We start from the raw sequence: 25,566 nt of genomic DNA on the forward strand, positions 1-25,566 counted from the left end.
ACTAGAAATACCATTTGACCCAGCAATCCCATTACTGGTTATATACCCAAAGGACTATAAATCCTGCTGCTATAAAGACACATGCACACGTATATTTATTGTGGCACTATTCACAATAGCAAAGACTTGGAACCAACCCAAATGTCCAACAGCGATAGACTGGATTAAGAAAATGTGGCACATATACACCATGGAATACTATGCAGCCATAAAAAATGATGAGTTCATGTCCTTTGTAGGGACATGGATGAAGCTAGAGACCATCATTCTCAGCAAACTGTCGCAAGGACAAAAAACCAAACACCACATGTTCTCACTCATAGGTAGGAATTGCACAATGAGAACACATGGACACAGGAAGGGGAACATCACACACCGGGGCCTGTCCTGGGGTGGGGGTAGGGGAGAGGGATAGCATTAGGAGATACACCTAATGTTAAATGACGAGTTAACGGGTGCAGCACACCAACGTGGCACATGTATACATATGTAACAAACCTGCACGTTGTGTACATGTACCCTAAAACTTAAAGTATAATAAAATAAAAAAAGAACTACTAAAAAACTCAACAACAAAAGGACAAATAGCCAAACACAAAAATGGGCAAAGGGCTTAAATAGACATTTCTCCAAAGAAGATATGCAATGGCCAATAAACAAACGAAAACATACCCAGTATTCTTAGTTATTTGAGAAAGGAAAATCAAAACCACAATGAGATACCACTTCACACCTACCAGAGGGGTTATGATTTTAAAAATCAGAAAATAACAAGCATTGGCAAAGATGTGGAGAAATTGGAACCCCTTTTTATTACTGATAGGAGTTTAAAACGATGCAGCTACTATGGAAAACAGTTTGATGGTTTCTCTACAAGTTAAACATACAATTATCATATGATGCAACAATTCCACTCCTAGGTGTACAACCAAAAGAATTGAAAACAAGGACCGGAACAGGTATTTGTACCCACTGTTCATTACAGCATTATTCACAATGGCCAGAGGGTGGAAATAACTTATAAGTCTATCAACTGATGAGGAGATAAGAAATGTGGTATATCCATGTGATGAAATATTACTCAGCCATAAAAAGGAATGAAGTTTGGATGAACCTTGGAAAACATTATGCTAAGTGGAATAAGCCAGTGACTAAAATATAAGATATGACAAATATATGATACTGCTTATATGAAATATCTAGCATAAACAAGCTCAGAGAGACAGGAAGTGGATTAGAGGTTACCAGGAGCTTGGGGGAGGGAAGAATTGAGACTTTACTGCTTGATGGTTACAGAGTTTTGTGTTCAGGGAAGAGATTTGGAAATGGATGGTGGTGACAGTTGCACAACAGTGCAAATGTTAGTAACACCACTGAATTGTGTCTCAGTTACTGGGAGGCTGAAGAGGGAGGATTGTTTGAGCCAGGGATTTGGAGGCTGGCCTGGGCAACATTGTGAGACTCCATCTCTAAAAATAAATCTAAAAATGATTAAAGTGGCAACATTTGTTATATATATTTTACTACAATAAAAAGTTAGAAAAAATTGTGGGACTATTTGGAGTGCAATTAACAACATTGAGTTTTATTTCTCCTTCTCCAGACTAACATCTAACAGGTCTGTGGATCAGAAATGATGGTGGAATAGTTGCCCTCTGACATAGCTATAGACCGTGTGGAAATGGTATTCAGTAAACCCTTGACGTCCAAAGCAGTACACATGCAGACCTTTGCAACTCTCCAATAGAGGGCTGCAGAAATGTTTGTAGAGTCTCTTGACTTTCTGCAGACTCATATTTTCATAGAGAAATAAGTCTTTCCTGTGTATTTTCTCATGTGCAAGTTTAATCTCTCGTGAATGGTCGTGTTTCATGAGGAAATAAAGTTTTCAGCACTTTGGAAGTGTGTATAAGGATGGTTAGAAAATCATACTGTCAGGTTGAGATGTGGATTCTCATCCTTCCGCCGACGCCTCACCAACCCAGCGCTTGGCCACCATCCTTGTGGCACGTAATTCATGTCTGCCACAGCAAAATAGCCAATGTCCTGGAGCCCTGAGCCCTGTGATGTGTAGGAAGTCACCGTGCCCCTGTCTGGCATCTAGTATGAGCTCCAGGCATGTTTGTTGAATGAGTTAGTGAGTTAGTCATTGTCAGTCAGAGGCACATGCTGGGATGTGTTGCGGGAAGTGGAGCGCTGGCCCTCTGGTCATGGCACTCCCGCCTTCGTGCTCTGGTATGGGCCTGGGTGAGGGTGCAGGGGTGTCTGCTGGGGTCAGTTCTGCTTCCCTGGATCCCAGCCACCCTCCTCGGCCACACACAGCACTGACCTCACTCCCCATGCACTGCCCTGCTCTCAACTTCCACTTCTCCCCAGTGTTTTGGGCAAGCAGAGTGCCCACAAAGACCCCTGTTAGGACGCATGCCTAACAGGGGTCTTTGTGGCCCTGGTAACCAACCGCCCTCTCCCTGTCCACCGGCCACTGCAGCTGCATTCACCTCTCCATGCCCAGGCTGCCCTGGTGAAAAGAAGCTCGTTTGTAGACAAAGTGTGGGAGTGTCTTTACTGTGTGTGAAAGAGCAAACTTGGGGATCTCTTTGCAAAGTGCTGGAGATTGTTAATGATGTCATAATTAGTAGGCAGCACTCAAAGTGTTATGACATCATTAACTGGTGATGGTTGTACTCCCTGGCCTTTCTAACTGGCTTGTTGTGATTGGGCCCCAAGGCTGCCTGGCCCTCCGTGAGACCATGTCTGAACAGGTACCTGAGAGTTAGACCCATGCGCTGGGTCTGGGTGAGGCTGTGTGTAGATCACACTGGCTGTACCTTTGCCCTGTCCTGCTGCTCTCACTGTCTGCTGTGTCGGGACACTGAGCAGAGGTGGCGGTGGAATGCACACAGCACAGCGTGTAACGGTGCGTGTGGGCTCCCCACTGGAAGGGATGTAGCATTGTTTTTCTTTCGTAATGGAGAAAAGAGGGGAAGAAAAGGCCCAGGCACTGGTTATCCAACTCTTGTACATCCGATCACTGTCCTGAGATTCAGAAGGTCTGGGATGTTCTGAGAATTTGCATTTCTGACAAGTTTGCAGAGAGTAATGCTGATGCTGCTGGTTCAAGGACCCACTCAGATAGTCAGTGGCTTGGAGCACTGGAGGGCTCCGTGGAGCTGGGGAGGATGGAGGGATGACAGCCTCAGGATGGCACAAGGAGGTGCCGGGTGAAGAGGAGGTGCTGGAGGCAGGATGGAGCAGCCCACAGTGGTACCTGGGATAACCCCGTGGCTTCTGCCAAGCCAAATTCTCCTGTTTCATAAGAATTGCTCACTGGTGAGACTCCATTTTTCTTGAAGAACAGTGTTGTTTGTTTAATTTTTTTTTCTTTCAGGCATATATAGAATCTTTGGCACTATAAAAAGCATTTACTGCATAATTAATACCTACTTGTTCTCAGAGAAGACACAATCTTATAAGGGGAAGTCATGGGAAGAAGGAAGCTCTGGTCATAAAAACACGATTTCCACCTTCTATGCAGAGAAACTGCACTCTTAGTTGTAGCAGAAGGGTTTTGTTTGGGTGAATTCATCTTCACCACTGGAAGACGCCGCCCACCTCCCAGCCAACCCTCTCCCTGGACCGAGGGTGGACGGGCCTGGCCGTCAGGGGAGGCCTCGCATTGTGCCATCCAGCCAGGGCTTGGCCACGGCCAGTCTGAGGCAGTGTAGGTTCCTGCGCCCGTTGTCTTTGAAGTCCCTGCAACCAGATCAGCTCTCTGCCCTCTGAGATCCCAGGGCTGTCGAGCTCATTGAAGCCCGCAAATGGGACAGCACTGGCCTTCCTCCTTTTCATTCAGCCACTGGACGGGGCTGGCCCACAAGCCAGCAAATAAAAGAAGTCATTTAAGCTTCGATTTCAGATAAAAGACTTGAGGTTCATGAAATGTTCCAGCATAACAGTGCAGCTTCTGTTCTGTGCTGCAAAACACATTAGAATACAAACAAAGGGGCCGCTCCGTGGAGCCTGCAGGATCCCGACCCTGTCCAGGCTGGGTGCCAGGTCTGAGGGTTGGGGCGTCCTCTGAGCCAATGAGAAACCCACCTGGCGGGCTCCTCTGTCCTGTTCACCCACCCACTCCCATCCATTCTGTCTTCTTACCTTAATTTGCACCTACTTGGCCTTAATGTTGGCAGAAAGGTTATGGAGAGACAGTTTAAGGTCAAGTGCAATAAAATGATTTTATTTACACATCACATAGGTCCCTGGTTAATACACTGCAGAATGTTCTACTCTCATGAATAATCTTGCTTTACAAACATACTCCATGTTTGTTTTCACTGGGTAGAAAGGGACAGGTTTCATAGTTAACAGGGAGCGCATCTGAGCAGACAGGTACCTCTTTTTCTTGAGTAATGTGTAGAGAACATTTTGTGGTAGTGTTTATGTCTGTCTTTTACAAACGTTAGGAGATAGTGTTAATTCTTTACTCATCATCTCAGTATGTCATTATCATTCTCTGAACAGCATTTGTTTGTAGAAGTCAACATTAATTAATCTTCTCAACTGAAATGAAAATACTTTATGGGAATACACTGAGAACCCCCCGCCCCCGCCTGCCAGCACATCAGATGGATTGAAACACTTGAAGGCAGAATATAGTTAACAGAAAAAGCAAACCTAATTATAACCTAAAGATCATACATCAGGTGAGTTATGTTCATTTCGAAACAGAGACATTAAAAATGTGTCTTCTTCTTGCCCAGGCGAAAATCCCACAAGGGAAGGAAAAAGAGCACATGGCCTGGATTCTTAATCTCATCTCCAGCTTCTCTAGTTGTTTATTGTAGGCATTTATCCCATAGTCTAGGTGTTTCTGCATGAAAATCATATCACAGCCAGACAGATTCAAAAACCTAGTGGGGGCTAGGCACTGTGGCTCATGCCTGTAATCCCAGCACTTTGGGAAGTTGAGGCAGGATGATAGCTTAAGGCCAGGAGTTTGAGTCTCTACAAAAAGTAAAAATTAGCTGGGTGTAGTGATGCACCTGTAGTAGTCCCAGCTACTCAGGAGGCTGAGGTGGGAGGCTTGCTTGAGCCCAGTTAGAGGCTGCAGTGAGCTATGATTGTGTCACTACACTCCAGCCTGGGCAGCACAGTAAGATCCCATCTCTAAATATATATATATATATATATATAACATTTATATGTTATATATATTTATAATATACATATTATACAGGGGCAGGGCTTATACACCAGATCCAAATTCGAACACTTTCTTTTTGGGAGACGCAACCTCAGGCCCCAAAGTGAAGTTCCTGAGAGCCTGTGGATCCAGGAACCACCTTAACCCCAGACAAATAGGACCCATGCTCTTGCTGATGTGGTTTGGCTCTGTGTCCCACCAGATCTGATGCTGAATTGTAATAATCCTCAGCATTGAAAGTCGAGTCTGATAGGAGGTGGTTGGACCATGGGGGTGGTTTCTCGTGAATGGCTTAGCACCATCTGTTTGGTGCTGTTGTCGTGGTAGTAAGTTCTCATGAGGTTCGGTTGTTTGAAAGTGTGCAGCACCCGCCTCATGCTCTCTTTCTCCTGCATTAGCCATTAAGATGTGCCTGCTCCCCCTTTGCCTTCGCCGTGATTGGAAGCTTCCTGAGGCTTCCCCCGAGGCAGAAGCCACTATGCTTCTTGTACAGGCCCCTGCAGAACTGTGAGCCAGTTAAACTTCTTTTTTAATATAAATTACCCAGTCTGAGGTATTTTTGTTAGCAGTGTAAGAACAGACTAATACAGCCGCTAAGCCATGAGGAATCCTCAACCAGCCCAGCCCCTGCAGCCCTTGGGCTGCACATTTCCTAGGTCAGCCTGCAAAAACCCTGAGTCAGACACATCCATCCCAACCTCAGGAGTCAGATACGTGTCAGATTCAAATGGACGCAACATTGGGAAGCGGCTCCCAGCCCACTGGGTGCAGGTCCAAGCCATTGCTCCCTCCATGCAGGACAGGAAGTGATGGTGTGGCCAGTGCAGCAGTCCTGATACCCCAGCGAGGACTTCGGGGCCAGGTGGGTCTTGCTCCCTTCCTCCTGGACCCAGAGGATGGTCTGCAGGGGAGCAGAGGAACTGGGATGGAAATGAAGCCAGTGCCTGGCCAGAGGGAGAGGGGCCACAGGTGCAGATCATGGGAGTGTCTGGAGACTCAAGAAGTAGAGTTGATTCTATGCCACACCCACCTGGCACCCTGTCTCAAAGACAACAACAACAACAACAACAACAACAAACAACATAAAGGTATTTGACTCCCGAGGTTAGGACGGCTATGTCTGACTCGGGGTTTTTGGGTGGCAGTTAGAGAGGACTCAGGCTGACCCAGGAAGTGTGCGGCCCAGGAGCTACAGGTGTTGGGGTTGGTGGAGGATTCCTCATGGTTTAGCATGAGCGTGAGTCCTGCTTATCTGGGGTTAAGATGGTTTATGGGTCATAGACAAATGCCATGGGCTCCCAGGAGCCACAGTTTGGGGCCTGAAGGTGCTTGCCCTGGGTCTGGGGTGGCTCCTCTTGATTGCTGGGAAGCCCCCAAAGAAGCCTTAGTCACATCCAGTGTTGATGTGACTCCAGAGGGAAGTGGAGCAGACAGGAGCCTCAAGGGTGCAAACGTTAAGTTCGCTGTTTTCAGTCTGTGCTTGGCACTTGCTTCACTAGATCTTTTTCACTTAGGTTAAACAATTCTTTCTCCCAGTATGAGGAATGCCAGATTCACAGTGGTGGCTCTGTTTTTTGTTTTGTTTTAAGAGATGTCTCACTCTGTGGCCCGGAGACAACAGGATCCCTGGAGCCCGGGAGCTTGAGGCTGGTTCACTGCAGCTTTGATCTCCTAGGCTCCAGGAATCCTTGTGGCTCAGCCTCCAGAGTAGCTGGGACTCTGGTGCTTGCCACCACACCCGGCTGATTTTTTTTTTTTTTGTAAAGACAGGTTCTTGCTATGTTGGCCAGGCTGGTCTTAAGCAATCCTCCTGCCTCAGCCTCCTAAAGTGCTGAGATTACAGGCGTGAGCCACTGGGCCCTGCCTGGCTGTTCTGTTTTGTATCAATTAATGCAGTGTGTTTTGTGGCCAATGTCCTGGGTGTCTTTATAGCTTATGGTGCACATGGACTCCCATTACCCTAAAACACAAGAAATCTTGTGAACAGCCAACAAGACCTGGCCTCTTCCCTCCAGAATTCACAGCCTCACCAGGAATACGTATGAAACAGCTAGCTCACAATAAGCAGCCATGCATGACTCCATGCTAAATTGTGTGGTGCAGATAATAAAAGACACAGTCATCAAAGGAGTCAAGGACAATGGTATAGAAAGGTGGGGTGTGATTGTGCTTCATGACTCTAAGGGAGAAGAAAGGACATTGCAGAGGAACGAAAGAATTTGAGTGAAGGGATGGAGGAGGAAATGGAAATGGTCTGCTCACAGGTGCCCAGGAGATCGGCCTCACTGGAACAGGGTGTTTGTCAGGGGAACAGGAGGTCAGCCTCATTAGAATGGGGTGTTTGTCAGGGGAATCTGAGATATAGTTTGGATTAATCCGGGGGGACCAGACTGAAGGGTCTGTAAATCTGTAACAGATTTAAAACTCGGTATGTTGGCACATGGATGCCTTAAGTGCCTGTGGATTCCTTAAGTGCCCGTGAATTCCTTATGGAAGGGGCTCTGCTTTGTGGGTGAGAGGTGGCAAAGTCACGTTCAGGGGTCACATCTGGTCCAGACACATGTTTAACTTGGTGTATACACCTCACTGTTTTAAAAACAAAGTCCTCGTGTTTAAAAATTATAAATAAATTGCCAACATTAAGACTAAATTAGGAGACTTCATGTTAAAAATCCAGCCTGGTCCAGTGGTTCACATCTATAATCCCAGCACTTTGGGAGGCCAAGGCAGGAGGATCGCTTGAGTCCAGGAGTTTGAGACCAGCCTGGGCAATGTAGCAAGACCCCACCTCTAAAAAAAAATTAAGAATTAGCCTGGCATCGTGGTGTCCACCTGTAGTTCCAGCTGCTCAGGAAGCTGAGGTGGGAGGATCCCTTGAGCCCAGGAGATCTAGGCGGCAGTGAGCTATGATTGCACCACGATACTCCAGCCTGGGCAACAGAGCAAGACCCTGTCTCAAAAAAAAAAAAAAAATCCAGTCATATTTCTTGCAAAAAATGGGAAGATGCAGTAGCAGGTGGGCTGCATGTCGCCTGTCCCTAGGCCCTCTCTGTCTCCTCCACACAGAGGCCAAGAGCCTCTACAGGATCTTGAGGCCCATCATGTTGTTTGCTCACAGCCCACTTCACTCACTGTGGGACCTGCTTGGTGCCTGGTGAGGACTGTTCCTGCCCCTAGGTGTGGTCTCCAGCAGATATTTGCTTCAGCTTATATTTTTGGACAAAGGAATGGAGTGACATGGATAATACTTAAATTGGAATAGACTATGCCTTTTATCTGAAAAAGTTCTCTAATTATATTTTTCTTATCCTTTTTGATGTCTCAAGAAAACTCACTAAGATCCGTTTGTACAAACATGTTTGAATTTGACCTCACAATGGACTAGGCTTTGTAGGAGACTGAACTTGTGGTAATGAATATTACTAATTTTGGTGGAATTTTTCTGTGGTAAAGAATGAAACAAGGAATACCAGGAGGATTGGGCCCTAATTTTCCCCAGAGGGGACCTTCTTTTAGGCCTCACTTTATCTTCTAGCAAGACACTGTGGTGTTAGACTTCCGCTCCTTGGCCTAAGCAAAGCTGGGGCCCCAGCCTTCTTGGGCATGGGCGTTTGTTGATGGAACCATGGTCAGAAGAACAAGGAAGGAGGTCCATGAGGTGGGAAATGCAGGCTTACCCGAGAAAGCATCCAGCAGCAGGTCCTCTGTGGCCACCCAGCTGCCTCCATGACCCATGAGAAACAGTAGCAGAATGCTTCTAGAAAAGCCCTCCCACCTGCCTCTGTCAGGTGGGATACTTGTCATGCATTTCTCTTCAGTACTGGCAGAAGCCCAAGAGGAGAAAACCTGACTCTGTGCAGGCAGCATGGCTTGGATGTTGATCTTTGGAAACAAAGAGGAGGCTTTCAAAGGCTGAGGGGAGAGCTCAGGTCATGGGATTATGGAATGGCAATTAGAGGTGTCTTCTAGACCAAGTCCCTCTTTTCATAGCTGAAAAAACTACAGTTTGGAAAGCAAAGCAGTGAGCCCAGGGGATATCTAAGTGCTTATGTGACCCCACATCTCTCGCTCCTTTTGATGAGCCGTGTTCGCATTTCGAAAGGAGAAAGGGGGTGCAGAAGAGGCGTCTGACGCAGGCCCTGCTTGACAGGCAGTCAAGGGCATCCCTCAAGTCAGTGTAGTCAAGGGCCAGGGCTGCAGGACAAATCCAGCAGGCACATCCCACTGGTTAGGGGAAACTGGCAGCTTTTCCGTGGTCCCTGGCTCGGATAATGCATCTCAGATCAACGAAGGATACCAAAGGCAGGTGCTTTTTACTCATCTGCTCCCACTGACTCCTTCATCCCCCTCCTTCCTGCTCCGGACCTACTTCTGATACAGTGAGGGGGAAAGACAAGAGTGGCAAGACAGTGTATTTTCTCTGGAACGTAGTCCGTCCCCCCCTCCTCACGGTCTCTGCCTGAGCTCAGAGCCTCATCCGCTTTCCCCCAGACCCTCTTGACTCGGGGTTGTCTGAGAGCCTGCAGCATTGGCATCACCTGGGGCTTGTTGGACATGCTGACTCTTGGATTCCACCCAGGCCTACTGTAGCATATCTTCTACTGTGACAGAATCGCCAGGTGATGAATATACACATCAAAGTTTCGGTGTGCTGCCTAGAAGGTCAGGATTAACAGTTGATATTTTCCCGTGGTCCCCAGCACCTATTCTCCTTTAATCCATTCTGAACATCAACTGGGTTCTAGTTTGAAAACAAAATTCAGCTGTGTCTGTTCTTTGCTTGAAATCCTTGCTTGGCTTCACATTGCTTTTTTCCTATATATCAACAATAAACAAGTGGAATTTGAAATTTAAAGCACAAAACCATTTATAATAGCATGCAAAAAATTAAATACTTAGGTAAATCTAACAAAATATGCATGAGATTTATATGAGGAAAACGACAAAACTGATTAAAGAAGTCAAAGAAGTCAATGGAGAAATATTCCAAGTTCATGGATAGGAAGACTTAATATAGTCAAGATGCCGGTTCTTCCCAAATTCATAAATGGATTCAATGCACTCCTCATAAAAATCCCAGTGAATTGTTTTTTGGATACGGACAAACTGATTCTAAAGTTTATATGGAAAGGGAGAATGCCTGGAGTAGCCAACACAGTACTGAAGGACAAGAGCAAAGGAGGAGAAATGATGCTGCCTGCCTTAAAGACTTACCATAAAGCTACAGGCATCAAGATAGGTTGGCAAAAGAACAGACAGATGGATCAATCGACAGAGCAGAGAGCCCAGAAGCAGATCCACATAAAAATGTGGCCTATGAATCTTGACAAAGAAGTAAAGGTAATACGGTGGAGGCAAGATTATCTTTTCAACAAATGGTACTGAAACAGCTGGCTATCTATGTGCACACACAAAAAAATTGAATCTAAACATGGACCTTATACTTTTCACAAAAATTACTTCAAAATAGATCACAGGCTTAAATATGAGACATAAAACTTAAAACTCCTAGAAGATAACATAGGAGAAAATCTAGATGACCTCAGGTTTGATGGTGATGTTTTAGATATAATACAAAAGGCATGGTGCATGAAAGAAATAATTGATAAGCTGCACTTCATTAAAATTAAACATTTCTGCCCTGTGAAAGACACTTTTAAGTCATTGAAAAGAGGGCTGGGTGCAGTGGCTGACATCTGTAATCCCAGCACTTTGGGAGGCCAAGACAGGCAGATCACCTGTTGTCAGGGGTTGGAGACCAGCCTGGCCAACATGGTGAAACCCCATCTCTACTAAAAATACAAAAATTAGCTGGACATGGTGGTGGGTGCCTGTAATCCCAGCTACTTGGGAGGCTGAGGCAGGAGAATCGCTTGAACCCGGGAGGCGGAGGCTGCAGCTTGCACCATAGTACCCCAGCCTGGGCAACACAGTGAGACTCCATCTAAAACAAGAAAAGAAAAGAAGAGAAGAGAAGAGAAAAAAGAAAAGCCACAGCCTAGAGGAAAATATTTATAGAGACAATCTGATAATGGACCAAACTATACAAAGAACTCTTAAAACTCACCAGTAAGAAAAAAAAAAAAACGGATTAAAAAATTGGCCAAAAACTTTAATAGACACCTCACCATAGAAAATATGCAGATGGAAAATAAGCATATGAAAAGATGCTCCACACCATATGTTATCAGGGAAATGCAAATTAAATAATGAGATCCCACTGTATACCTCTTAGAATGGCCCCAATCCAGAATACTGACAACACCAAATGCTGGTGAGGATATGGAGCCACAGGAACTCTCATCTATGGCTGGGGGCATGGTGAATGGGGCAGCCACATTGGAAACAGTTTGACGGTTTCTTTCAAAATTCAGCATAATCTTACCATATGATCCAACAATTGTGCTCCTTGGTATTTACACAGAGGAGTTGAAACATATCCACACAGAAACCTTCACATGGAAGTTTATAGCAGCTTTATTCATCATGGCTAAATCTTGGAAGCAACCTACATGTCCTTCAGTAGGAGAATGGATAACTAAACTGTGGTACATCCAGACAATGAAATATTATTCAGCACTGGAAAGAAATGTGCTTTTTCTTTTGAAGCTATGAAAAGACATGGAGGAAACTTAAATACCTGGGACTAAGTGAAAGAAGCCAGTCTGAAAGCTATGTACGGTGTGATTCCAACTGTGTGACATTCTGGAATAGGCAAAACTGTAGAGATAGTAAGAAGATCATTGCCAGGGTAGTGGGGAGGGAGGGACAATTAGGAGGAGCACAAAGGATTTTTAGGGTCGTGAGCCTATTCTGTATGGTACTGTAGCAGTAGATCCATGGCAAAATACATTTGTCCAGACCTGTGAGAATGTACAAGAGTGAACCCTAACGAAGGCCACAGACTCAGGGTGATGAAGGAGTGGTGGTGTCAGTCCCTCAAGCTAATGATGCACCACTCTGTGTGGGATGTGATCATGTGGGATTATGTGGGAGGCTGTGCATGTGTTGGGGGTGGGAGGCAGAGAGCACGTGAGAAATCTCTGCATGTTCCTCTCCAATTTTGCTGTGAACCTAAAACTTCTCTAAAAATTAAGTCATAAATCCTGACTGGAGCTTCATAAAGTGGAAGAATGCTTTTAAAGTTAGATTTGGGTCATGATGACAAATGTTAGAAATAAGTGACCTGGAGTAGGAAGTGGAAGGTCATCCAGCCTCACAGACACCGATGACTCCCAGTGAAAACCCACATCCTGGCTGTCAGTCGTGTCAGCCAGAGCCTTGACTAGTGTGTCAGCATCTAAGAAACATATAATATTGACCTAAGCAAAAATCCAGCATTCTGGCCTGATCGTTGTCTTCCTGGGAACTCTGGTGTGGGAGCTGTGGACGCACATGTCCTAGGGACAGACGTGGGGTGGGGCAGACATTGCATGTCAGACAGACAGACATGCCAGTGTGGGCTGCACAATGGCTGAGCCTGACCTGGAAGCTGAGAGCAGTTTGGAACATGTGTGGCTATCCTCCTGTCATCTTCTGCCCTATCAGAAGATGGGCAAATTCTTCTGCCCTGTTGAGAGTGAACACCCTGCTTTGAGAGGTTGCCTAGCTGGGGAAGCGGGGACAAGACAGGTGTCTGGAAGAGGACAGAGTTTTGAAGCAGACACTTCCCTCTCCTGTGCCTCGGCTCTCACCTTGATGCTCCAACTTTGTGGACGGCTTCCTCTGGACAGAAGGGGTGATTCAGGTTCAAAGCCTGAGAAGCGGGGGCATGTGTAGACGCTGACTGTGGCTTGACACTGACTGTGCTGTCAACATCATGATTTCTTAGGCACGTGCTGTGACACGATTGTGCATGGCCCCGTCTGCTGGGAAGACTTCTGGTGGCCCTCAAGCTGTGACCACCACCCAAGACTGGGCCCCTGTTGTCACTGTTCCTGTCCCCCAGTCTCCACCCCCTCCCCACCACACGCACCTCTTCCAGGGGCAGCGGTGTTCTCTCGCTGGACACCATGGCTCACGTATTCATTCATTCAACAGGTGTTTATCAAGTGCCTGCTCTAGGCCGGGTCCTGAGCTGGGCCTGAGGCTCTGAAGGGATCCAGGCAGGGCAACCACGTTCTGTTCTCCATGGACCCCTCTAGGAAGGGCGGATGGTTAGATTCATCATTATGGGAGTGTCTTGGATAGAAGGCTTCAACTTAGAAAAGACCTCCTGGAGGAAATGACAGGGAAGCAGGGCGTGAGAGGTGAGTGGAGTTTGCTGGGCAGGAGGGGGAAGGCGGAGGCTCACAGGGCAGGAGGGGAGAGGGCAGAGCAGGGCTGGAGTGGGGCTGGGGGAGACAGAGTGACCGAAGTGAGAGGACTGGCAGGCCTGCAGGGGCAGTGAGGAGCTCTCCAGGCTGAGGAGGGAGAGTGAGCGTCTCTGTGGCTGAGGTGGACAGCAGGGAGGCAAGCAGGGACAGGAAGGCCAATGCTGCCTTCCAGGAAGGAGACCCGATGGGGAGGCCTGGCCTGTAGCGAGGGCTGGGGGCCTGCAGAGAAGGGCAGTGCCTGGGGGCATGTCAGGTGGAGAACCAGTGCTAAACTCACACCCCTGGGGACTGTTGCCTCTGAACCCGCTGCCCACCTCACCCTCGACTTTCAGATCCTTCTGCACTCACTTCCTCTGCCAGGGCCAGGAGAGGAGCCCAGGTGGCTGCACAAAAAGGAGGCCCCACAGACAGTGCCATGTGCTTGTTCTGTGCAAACCCCACCCTCCCACCTTCCCCACAGCTGACTCCCATGAGCATGAGCACACAGAAGCTCTGTATTGGCAAAAAACACTCAGCTGAGCAATGAGACAGGGTGATTTATTTACAAGCATTTGAGTATTTCAGTTCCCCCCATCACCACTCAGAAACAAAAGTGAAAATTGAGGCCAATTGCATGGGAAGGAGCACAGCATGCCTGAGGGGGCCGGGTCAGAGCTGTCCCATGGGGACTGCAGGGGCCGCCTCTCTGAGTCCCATCAGTCTGTGTGGAGAGGGACCCCTCAATGAGGAGATGAGTGGACTCAAGAGCAGTCAATGGAGTGGGACTAAGTTCCTATGGGCCCTGGGGGAGGTAGTGACAAGTTATGGGAAGGTGAGGGGTGGAAGTGCACTGTAAACAAAGGTTGTCTAATTATGCAGGCTAAGTCTCTCAGGTAACAGCCCTTTAGTTGAAAGAATAGGTGAAGTCTGTCCTGGGCATGGAGACTTTTGAGTTTTCTCTCCTATGTTAAGAGTTAATTTTCTGTGATTAATATAAATCCTAGGGAGGCAAGTCTAAGACAAATGCATTCCTTCCAGAGGAACTTCCCTAGGTCAGATGAGGGACCTTCAGAGAGAGCCCACCCCCATGCTTCAGAAGGGAAAGAGGGCAAGGAAGCAGGCTGGAGAGAGGCCTTGGTTCTGAGCTTATTTCTGAGGCCTTTCAATCTCCATTGTTCAAAGCAGTCAGCATGCCAAAGCACCATATCTTGGGGTGTTGTTTTCTGAGCCCATGTTTTCAGGACAGGTTTTATCCCTGGTCTCAAACCCATCTCTCCAGAGAGAGAATATATTGAGCCCAAGTCCTTTTGGCTCGGCATCTAGCCAGACCTGCCACAACACGGCTCTGTAGTTACTGAGTTTCTCACTGTGTTCTTGGGCTGTCAGCTTTAACTGGTGTGCTGAGAACTGAGTTCTCTTCCTTGAAGCTCCCATCTCCAATTCTAGTCTTCCATCTTTGCTGTGGAAACCTTTGTGGAACACTTGTGCTGCCCCTGCCTGGACAGACCCCTGGACCCGGGGGTCATATCAGGCATCACACAGCGGTGTGGCTGCCTGCCTGCTGTGCTAAGAACCCTGAGCCTTCACCCAGCATGGTGCGTGGGAGCCCTGGGGTTGGTCACATCTACCCTGAGTGGGGCTGAGGCGTGTGGGTGCTGTGCCTCTCTTCCAGGCTTCTGGCCCCTAGTCGGCAAGCTGAGATGTGTTTGCCGAATGCCTACCAAACACCAGATACTGTGGGTGTTGTATCATTTAATCTTCCCCATCTCTGTGAGGGTAGACGTTATCTCCACTTTGCAGATCAGAAAAGTGGGACTCAGAGAAATGAGACCCTTTCCCAAGCAGCTCAGACAGGAAGGTGTTGTGGGCAGGTCCTCCCAGGTCTTACCCAGCAGTACTCACCAGCGCTCCGTCTGTTCTGAGCCCCTCCTTCCTGGTCCTATGAAGGTCTCTCTCCTCTCAGTAACAGCCCCCACATTCAGCTCGCTTGCTCTGTCTCCTGCCATCTGCTTCACAGCTCAAGACCCCTGGGCTCCCTGCTTAGCCCCTGGTCTGTCCCGTTCTGACTTGGCCTGTGAGATGTCTATGTTCTCTTTCCCTCCATCCAGGGAAGGGGCAAAAGCCCCTTGCCGTCCCTGTCTGACAGCAATGAGGTGAACCCAGGGAGTTGATGCTAAGACTCGCCTTCGTTTTCCTTCCCCTCCTCAGAAGTGTGGCTCCTTCCTCTGCATTCGCTAGGTGTTGCTGGAGTCTGTAGGCTGAGAGGAGCAGGAGATCCAGTGGCAAGGAAGACGAAAACACAGAGCAGGCCAGGCATGTATTTTTGGATTAGTTTTAGAAAACAAGTTCTAAGCTGTGCTTTTTGTATTGCCTTTAGAAAATGTTAAAATACTTTCTAGGCTGGGTGCAGTGGCTTGCGCCTGAGGCAGACAGGTCACTTAAGCCCAGGAGTTTGAGACCAGCCTGAGTAACATATGGGGAGACCTTGTCTCCACAAAAAGTAAAAAAATAAAAAAATTAGCTGGGTTCGGTGTTGTGCCAGCTGCTCCGAGCTACTTGGGAGGCTGAAGGTAGGAGCCTCTGTCGCTGGAGCATCGAGGCTGCAGTGAGGTCGAGGCTGCAGTGAGCCATGATCACACCACTACACTCCAGCCTGGGTGGCAGTGAAACCCTGTCTCAAAAAACAAGACCAACAAATCACTTTCTATCTCACTATGTGTATTCTTACAGAAATTTTCTTCTGTAGGAATTAAAAAGATCTGACTCCGCCTGCCCCCACCTGGAGAGACAGGCACTAATGCACATATCTGACCCAGTGCCGGTATCTTCCTTGATTTTTCAGGTGGGTGTCAGTAAATCTGAACTGATTTGGATATTTGGGGGTAGATATAAATATCCCTGGTGGTTATACTAGCTTGCTTAAGCTCACCCTTGGATGCAGTCATATTATTAGACGTATTTAACATGGTAGAGGATCACTCTAAAACATTAGAATGTAATTTGTATTTCTGCAGCTCTTCTGAGACTTGTAGACAGGCACATCACCCAGTGGATGAGCTCTATCGCGACACCGTCTCCCTATTTGGAGAAGTATTCTGCAGCGTATTTACTGACTAATATTTGCTGAATACCTGTTGTTTACTGAGACTTCGCTAAGTACTGGGCATCCAGGGATGTGAGTGGGGAGTGTCTGAGCTCCCGCCTTCCCTCGGTGGACCTGAGCTCCTCGTGGGGAGGACCTGCTTTGTGGGCCTGTGCTTTGCTCTCCAGGTGTCTGGCTGGCACAGTGCTGGCACAACTGTTACTGCTTGGAGCTGCCCCTTTTCCACTGACCCCATGAAGTCTCTGGTAGGAGTGTAGTTGGTAGAAACACGGACTTGGGAGCCAGGCAGGCCTGAGTGAGGGGCTCGGCCTCAGCCACCAGGCTGGGAAACTTGGCCACGTGCCCTTGCGGCTCCTGGGCCTCTGCCTGCTCCCTGTTGGGCATGATGACCCTGTCTGCTCTCCTGCAGGCCAGGGACATGTATGGGGCATCGGTTCCATGGTACGGCATGACAGTAGTGACCGTCCTCATGCTGCTTGTGGCTGCTGCCCCTGCTGCTCTGAACCCACTCGTAGAACAGAGATACGCCCTGCTGGGCCCGGGACGTGGCCTGGGATCACCTGCCCATTTGCTGTGTTCTCTCTGCTGGGTGCTTTAGTTTTAGTAACTTAATAATTATTCCCATATGTCACATAGTGCCATCTGTGTGATAGAATTTATGTGTCAAGAACCCAGGCCTGGGAGCGGTGGCTCACGCCTGGAATCCCAGCGACTTCCGAGGCTGAGGCGAGAGGATCGCTTGAGCCCAGGAGTTTGAAGCTTCAGTGAGCCATGATTATGCCACCACACTCCAGCCTGGGTGACAGAGCACGACCTTGTCCCTAAAAAAGACACCAGGATAAATAAGTGTTACCACTACAAGAAATAGGAATAGGAAGCATCAGCTGTGGTTAAAAATGCAAAAGGGTAAAGCTTTATTCATTAACTGCTTTAAAGTGGGACTTTTCCCTTCTCTTCTGGTGTAGCTTTATTCAGAAGCTGCCTGTGCGGAAGTAGCTCTGGGTTATCGATAATTGCTCATGGTTGTGGGGTACATCCACCATCTGGAAATATCAAGAACTGAGAATTCTAGAAACTGGATTTTAACCCCGTTCTCTGCTCTTCAAACATTAATCATGTTGGGCTGCGGAACCCACGTAGTGAGGACGTTAATGCAGACGTAGTTCCCTGGGATATGTCACATTGGAGGTTATTTTCTTGTGTCAAGATTATTTTACTACATATTTATTTTTGGTTTGTGACTTTCCGCCTTACTGAAGTAAAACAGTTTCCTTTCTCCAAAGAGTTGGGAATGTAGCAGCTTGGCTAAGCATACAAACAAATAGCAAGTTACAATTTAAAGCCATCTGGAAAGGTTACCAATGAGTTTTGTCACATGTATAGATAGTGCATAAATCATCATCAGAAGGGAAACTGGTGATATGTAGCAGAAGCCACCAGGGCCCGCTCCACCAGGGGGAACGCCGAGCAGCAGAGTCAGCGGAAGGAGTGCCAGTGCGCACACCTCCTCTCTGTTTACAAAGCAAAGCTGCTTGTAAGAAGTGCGCTTGAGGAAAGAGTGCATTTTACATTTCATCACTTCATCATTCTGTTTATTAAAATCTTTGTTGACTTGATATATACATTCAGAAAAGTGCATGTATCAAAAGCTCACTGATTTTTTTACACACTGGAGACACTTGTGTGAAATGCCACTGAAGGATTCACTTTAAAATGGTTAATTGTGTATTAATGCAAATTTCACCTCAACAAACAAAAAAAGCCCCAGAACTCAAGCAGCCCCGCAGAGCCCCCTTGAGGTGCATTTTGTTGGAAGTGTCGGGGTGGAATCGCCAGGGTCAACGGTTTCCCATTTCCACTCCCGCTGGCATGGCCGGAGACCCCTGCCAGTCCCACACGCGCCACAACGCTTGCTGTCCTCTCATTTCTGCTGGGTGGGTGTCAGTATGATATTGTGGCTTTACTTTGCATTTCCTTGATGTTTAGTGAACCTGAGCACCTTTTCATATGCTTCTCGGGCATTTGAAGTTTTATAATTGTTTTAAATAGGGGTCTTTTTTCCTTACATAAAATTTTGATGAGAGTGATCATTTCTTTTTTATTCCCCAACCATGATCCAGTTCAGAAAACATCAAGGACCTTGCTGCCTCTCCAGGAAGTGTAGCAAAAGGCACCTGCCTACTGTGCTGGGGAAGAGCAGTGGGCCAGGTTAGCCCCCTGTCCCTGGCATGCTACACTTATAGGTGGGTGTTGGGCTGAAGGACTCTGTGGCCCTTGCTGTTGGGTCGGAGATGCAGTCAGAAAGGAGCATGAAGGGTGTCTGTCCCGGCAGGGCCATGTGGCCAGACCAGGAAGGGCTGCTCAAAGAAGGACAAAGGCTTCTCTGCCCTGACAGAGATGCTGACACCTTCAGAAAGACGTGTTTGTGTCATCGGCGTCATTTCTTTCTGTGGCTACCGAGGCTGAGAACTTCTCTGTTCTCCATCTTATGGCCGGGGTTCTTACAGCCGCAGGCCTTCTGTGTGCATTAGCTAGCTAACTTGTTTCTTCTTTCATTCGTCCAATAAGTATGACTAAACTCCTGCAATGTCTTCAGCATCGGCAATTCCACACTAAATAAGTAAAACACTTGCCTTCACAGAGATCGAAAATAAACAGGAAAACTGTAATGTAATGTTGGGTGTCTGGAGCTGTGGAGAGAAATGAAGGGGGGCCTGGAGAGCCATGGCTGTGCCAAGGCCAGGGTGGCGTCCTGGAGAACCTGCCTTGGAGTGGAGTGCTGGATCTGGGGAGGGAGGGAGTGCTGCTGGCCATTTCATGGACAGCAGCTGGGCACTGGACACATAGGCAGGAGGTGGGCAGGAGCACTGAGAGCAAGGGGGAGAGGGCAGGGGCCTGGTCAGGGTCTCAGGGTCCTGGGTGAGGAATTTGAATTTCAGTCCAGGTGAGAGGGACGGGAAGGACAAGGCTTTCAGTGAGCTGCCTGGGCTCTTAGACAGTGACCCTGGCTCCCTCATGGAAAAGCAGCCATCTGGCCCTCAAGTCCAGCACCTCTCCAAGCTCCTTCCTGTCCCTAGACTGGCAGGGACTTCCAGGGACAGCCTTGGCCTCCTTTCTGCCCTGCCTTGCCATCTCCCATCGCTTGTCATTGCTTCTGTGTTGGGTCTGCCCTCTGGTCCTGTTCCCTAGAGCCATGCCCTGGTTGTGAGTGTTACAGGGCCAGGGCAGGGCCTGTCAGGGGAACAGAGTGCAGACCCCTTCTGTGGGCCCCTCTGTGCCCTCGCATCCCACTGTCTTGGAGAAGAGAGAGCAAGATAGAAACAGGTCCTGAGATGAGGTGGCGGCATACAAGCTATCTCACACTTCTGCACCCTTCCAGGTGCGTTTCTGAAATGCATCAATGCTGTGAGAACTACACTGACTTCAGGGATGTGGCAAACCCCCTATTTCTTGTAAACAGCCAGCGACAATCATTGTGGAGCCCCGCCTGTGCCCCAGGCAGCCCTGTGCACTAGGAAAGCCAGGCCTCGGAGACACGGACTTGTCGTTTGCCTCCAGGCATTTTTAGTTGTAACAGACTAGTTCTTGTTTCCCATCACCTAGAATCTGTTGATCTGTCTGGATCTTAGCTCCTGAGTCTCCTGCTCTGCAGACGCACCCTGCACATGCACGCTCACGTGGGGCACACACACCCAGGTGCCTGTCATGCCAGCAGGTGCACAGATGGAGAAATTGACTCCCCAGACCAGACTCCCCAGAGCGTGGGGAGCGGCCAAGTGTCCTCCCACAAACTGGGGTGGAATTGATACAGGGGCCAGGGAGGTCCCTAAATGCTAGTGGGACCCCGACCCCAGCCAGCATCCAGGCTCTTGACACTGTCGTGAGAAGGAATTCAAGGATGAGTCAGAAAACAGTGAAAGTATGAAGATTTATTGCAGAGTGAAGAGTACACTCTTGCAAAAAGAAAGTGTGGGGGCAGACTCAAGAGAGCCACAGAGTGGGGTTTGGGGCTGCTATCTTTATGGGTTTCTTTAACCGAGGGGTGGAATATTCATGAAAATTCCTGGAAAAAGGTGGAGATTTATTGGAATTGTGGTGCCACCCATTCTTTTTGTTTTGTTTTGTTTTGTTTTGAGATAGAGTTTCACTCTTGTTGCCCAGGCTGGAGTGCAATGGTGCAATCTTGGCTCACTGCAAACTCTGCCTCCCAGGTTCAAGCAATTCTCCTGCCTCAGCCTCCCGAGTAGCTGGGATTATAGGCACACACCACCACACCCGGCTAATTTTGTATTTTAGTAGAGACAGTGTTTCTCCATGTTGGTCAGGCTGGTCTCGAACTCCTGAACTCAGGCGATCCTCCAACCTCGGCCTCCCAAAGTGCTGGGATAACAGGCATGAGCCACCATGCCTGGCCCAGTGCCACCCATTCTTACACCAAATAAGGGTGTCCTGGAACTGTCATGGTGTTGGTGGTGTGTGATTGAGTGTGTCAGTGAGTGGATAATGAGGTCCGAGGTGAGACCTAGCTCAAATCCAGCTCTGCACTGGGTCCGGTCAGTCTTAGCCAGCTTGGTCCACACCCTGTTTTTCAGGGCCTAGTCACCCTACAGCCTCTAGTTATATGAAACTGTTACCTGGAATGTGTGTTCTCCTGTGACCACCTGTATTATTCCTATCGCAGAATCGTGACACAGCAGCAGCCCTTTCCCAGTGTGTGGGGCACAATTACATTCCTAGGTGTGGAAGGAAGACCTTTGCTGCATTGAATTATCCCCAGCATCTGTTTGCTGCTTTTAACGCGAGTGACTTAAAGGGGCATGGGTTAGAAGAAGGAGGGAGGAGATTTGTGCCAGGGATGAAAGAAAATGGCTAAAAGATGAATGAGAGTTGCATATATCTCTTTTTCTTCTGTAAATAACTCATGATAAAAGGGAATAAAATTTAGGTTTTTCCCACTTGGAAGAGACATGGCCAAACGGAGTGTGTGCTTTTCCTAAACCACTGTGAAGGTAGCATGAAAACCAGGCTTGCTCTTCAGAGACCAGGAGGCTCCTGTTTTGGGCACTCCATCTGTCCTGCTGCCGTGAAAGCTCTCGGACCCAAATGGCTTCCTGTGATCCACTGTGGTCTACTTATTATATTTCCTTCAGCTATGTTTATAACTCTGTCAACAGCCACAGCGTGAGTACCCCTAATCCGATATCAATAACCTAAAATTTTAAATGCTCGAAAGTCAGAAACATTTTAAGCGCCAATATGATGCTCAAAGGAAATGCCCATTGGAGCATTTCAGATTCAGATTTTTGGATTAGGAAGGTAGATGTATAATATAATAACTGGTAAGTATAATGCAAGTTTTCAAGATCCAAAAAAGTTCAAAATTCAAAACACTTCTGACTCCAGGCATTTTGGATAAGGGATACCAACCTATATTATGAAGTGGTAGCAAGAAAATTATATTGAAATGGAACATTTTTTTAGTTTATGTATCCTTTTGCGAGGTTTTTATTTTAAAATATCACAGTCCAAGCTAAAAAATGTACATGGGTGTTTCAGTTTATGAAAACTGCAAGTTATGTTTACTTTTCTATATGTATATATATTTTTACCTCAATAAAATGATAGCCCCAAACTCTCTTCAACCTTACCTCATCTATGGTTTATAGATATTTCCAGGGGAAGTTTTTTAAAATGATGTGTTCCAAAAAGGAATAAATGGAATATTACAAGCATGCAGCACGGCCCATTCTGGAGGAGGGCCAGGCTTGTCAGGGAGATGGCAGGATGTGCATTTTTGCACATCCTTGGCTCATTGGCAAGGCAGGGAGAGTCCAGCTAAAGCTTCTGCATCCCCCCCGTCCCCTTTAGATCTGGGCCTCTCCCTCTGGACGATATTCTGTATCTCCAGCCTGAACCTCTCAGATGTTGGAAATTAACCTCAGAGTGAATCACTGGGCTGCCATAGGGATTTAGTTGGACACAGTGGCTGGCCAACTCATCTCTGCTCCTCTTCATGGTAGTGGGGGCTGCTCCCCACCATCTAGACCCACCCTCATGGAAAAGGCCACAGACCCCTACTCAGTCTGCAGGACACCAGGCAGAGTCCCTTGCAGCTGATGATGAGCTGAGGTGCACTATATTTCTGCCACAGGGGTTTGTTAATGATTTACTTTAAATGTCCACCTGCAGGGCAGCTGGGACGATGAAAGCATCCCAAGACCTCCCTTTTCCATCTGTGGCTGATCACCTCTGGAACCCACAGCTAGCCAGCAGCTTCTCCGCTATCAGATGGTGGCTGTCAGTCATGGGCTTGTCACCGAGTGCATCCGTCACGCTCGGGCCATGGGCCGGCACCTGTGTGTGCGTGTCCAGCTTAACGACAGAGATTTTTGGAAAGACGCCCTGAGATAGACATACTTGAAACTGAGTGAGAATAAGTTTGACTTATTTCTTTTTGAGATACTTTATATGTTTGAAATAATTAATAGCTGGCACCAGTGAATCTAGTTTCTGTCTGTTTCCTTTAAAGAGTATATGTAGTGTTGGCGATTGGGATTTAGTAAGCTATATTGAAGATACTAACGTTTGATTTTATAGCAAAAAAAGAAGCAGTTGTGTGGAGCAAGGACGTTCGTATATGAGCAGTCATAAAGTTAATGTCAAGTGGCCCGGCAGGGAGTTTTATACCCATTTTACGAAGACCAAGACCCAGAACTAGAGGCCAGGAAAACAGATCTTCTGTTTCTCACCCTGGTACTTTGCCCATCAGGTGACAGTGTTTGGGTCTGCGCCACGTCAGGCCAAAGCTTTGCACATCGGTGCTGTCTGATCATGAAATTTGCAGAACACCACCGGGAGGCTCGCATGAATCGGTGCAAGGAAAAGTAGAGGCGCTTCTGTCATTCAATTGATGGATGACTCTGAGTATGGCTTTATTGTTCCTAGCACTGAAATCCTGTTTTTTCATGGATATAATGAATACAGTAGCATGGTTTATGCTACCTTCATAGAGTTTTTGCCCCCCACTGAAAATGCAACTTGTCATTCTCTAAGATCCATGCCACCAAGACACCAAGACAAGACCGATTCGGGCAAGTCTAGCTAGAAACAGTCCACACTGTTGTCCCCAGAATGGCCAGGGCACCGTCAGCCCTAAGGGGCACAGAGGAAGGATGCGAGTGGCCTGCCACAGGATTCATCCACCCCAGCGCACAGAATGGTGAATCCTGGATTTCCCCCCATTCCCGGGCTCTTGATGGGATCTCATCCTTGTAAAGTTTCTTCTGGTTCCGAGTTGCCTCTGCCGGAAGGGACGTCCTTTCACAGCCCAGCATTGCTGTAATCCAGTGGAGTGGCTGCAGTATTAACAGAAGGAGTTGGTCCCCCCTTCCCCTCTGGGTCTGAATCTGCCTGCTCCTATGCGTTCACTCTTCCTGCAATCCAGCTGGGGAGTAGCAGCTCCTTGGCAAACACCTTCTTCCCCAGCCCTGTAGGATGCCTGGCCTCATCAAAAAGGCCACAGGATGGCCAGTGGGCTTTGTCAGACCCTCCTCAGGAGTGGGATCTGCACTGACTGGGGCGGCCCTCCAGAAGGTGTCCCAGGGCCTTAGATCCCTCCAGGGAAATGGTAGCTGCTCAGAAGATGGAGCTCTCCTGGCAACTCCTGAGTCACCTGGGCAGTGGGGTGCCCTGGGAGCACCAGGTCATGCCATACCCCCCTTCCTGATTTTCTCCATCCCCACAACTCCACTCTTCCCACCTTTCCCTTAAAAATAAGTGTGGTAAATAGAGGAGAACGGGCTGGGTGCAGTGACTCACACCTGTAATCCTAGCACTTTGGGAGGCCAAGGTGGGAGGATCGCTGTGCTACCAGCCTGGGCAGCATAGCAAGACCCTGTCTTCACAAATATAAAAATAACAGTAGCTGGGCATGGTAGTGTGCGCCTGTAATCCCAGCAGTTTGGGAGGCTGAGGCAGGAGGATCACTTGAAACCAGGAGGTTGAGGCTGCAGTGAGCTGTGATTGCACCACTGTACTCCAGCTTGGGTGAGAGAAAGATCTTGTCTTAAAAAAAAAAGGAGAGGGTCAAGACACAATCCTTTATCTTCTAAACACCTTGACATATTGCCCGCAGCCAAGAAGTTACATTGTTTTCAAGCACTTAAATACCATTTCCACAAGTCTGCTCATACTGGGAAAGTGTACGTCCTTACCCTAAGGCCAGGCCTGACACCCTGGTTCTCCTTTTCAGTCGAATGAGTCTGTCTTTCTTTTTATTTTTTTGCATGACAGTTCTATGTAAAACATGGTCATGAAGGGACTTGTTAAATCATGGAGTCAGCTTTTAGGGCTAGAAAAATTGAGAGAAAATTTACCTTCAAAAAAGTACGTTGTGGAAGCAATGATCACTAGAAATATTTTATGGAAAAACAAATCATGTTTCCTCTTGTGCACTGTGCACCCCTGAGGCTTCTGGCTTTGGTGTTGCTAAGGTTCTGAGAAGAATGCTGTTCTTAGCTGGGCATTGCTTTGAATGCTTTGGAAATATTTTCCAATATTTGAATGGCATCGTTTCATTAAGGCATAGGACACCGTGCCTGACTGGTCACATAAGAGCTTTTCTTCTTTAAGCAAGGAACCGAGAGGGGTGGAGATGAAATGATTTTTTTTCTCCCGTCTGGGGCTCAGAGCTGGACATGGCCTCTTTACTTCATCCGCGGCTGGGAAGAGGGGCACAGAACAGCAGAGGGAGGCAGTCAAAGCCCAGCCGTGCCGTCCCTGCCTCCAGCCCCGTGGTCCTTGTCCAGGACCTCACTCAGCCCGTGGGCCCTCTGCTTCCTCCCATCTATGTGTGGGGCCACCCGGGGGGGAGGTCCCTGCTTCTGAGAAGCCCTGGCAGGGCCCAGCATGGAGGCATGTGGTCCAGACATGGTGATGCGGTGCCGCAATCCTGCCTTATGGTGTGG

The 25,566-nt window shown here is 47.9% G+C and overlaps 1 protein-coding gene across 13 annotated transcripts in view; it reads left to right on the forward strand.

The window, feature by feature from the left end:
• LDLRAD4 (low density lipoprotein receptor class A domain containing 4) overlaps positions 1-25,566 on the forward strand; it is a 438,552-nt gene that overhangs the window by 253,458 nt on the left and 159,528 nt on the right. The window contains exons 1-3 of one of the 13 annotated variants that reach the window (XM_058438676.1): positions 2,320-2,762; positions 4,522-4,703; positions 6,002-6,291. The exons of 6 other annotated variants lie outside the window; for them this stretch is intronic. In XM_058438676.1, the coding sequence (XP_058294659.1) occupies positions 6,129-6,291 (163 nt within the window). In that variant the 5' untranslated portion in view covers positions 2,320-2,762; positions 4,522-4,703; positions 6,002-6,128. 6 more of the 13 variants (XM_058438677.1, XM_058438678.1, XM_058438684.1 and 3 more) reach the window with 6 other exon arrangements.

This window comes from Hylobates moloch, unplaced genomic scaffold, assembly GCF_009828535.3.
Source record: "Hylobates moloch isolate HMO894 unplaced genomic scaffold, HMol_V3 SCAFFOLD_5, whole genome shotgun sequence".
In the NCBI taxonomy this organism is placed as follows: domain Eukaryota; kingdom Metazoa; phylum Chordata; class Mammalia; order Primates; family Hylobatidae; genus Hylobates; species Hylobates moloch.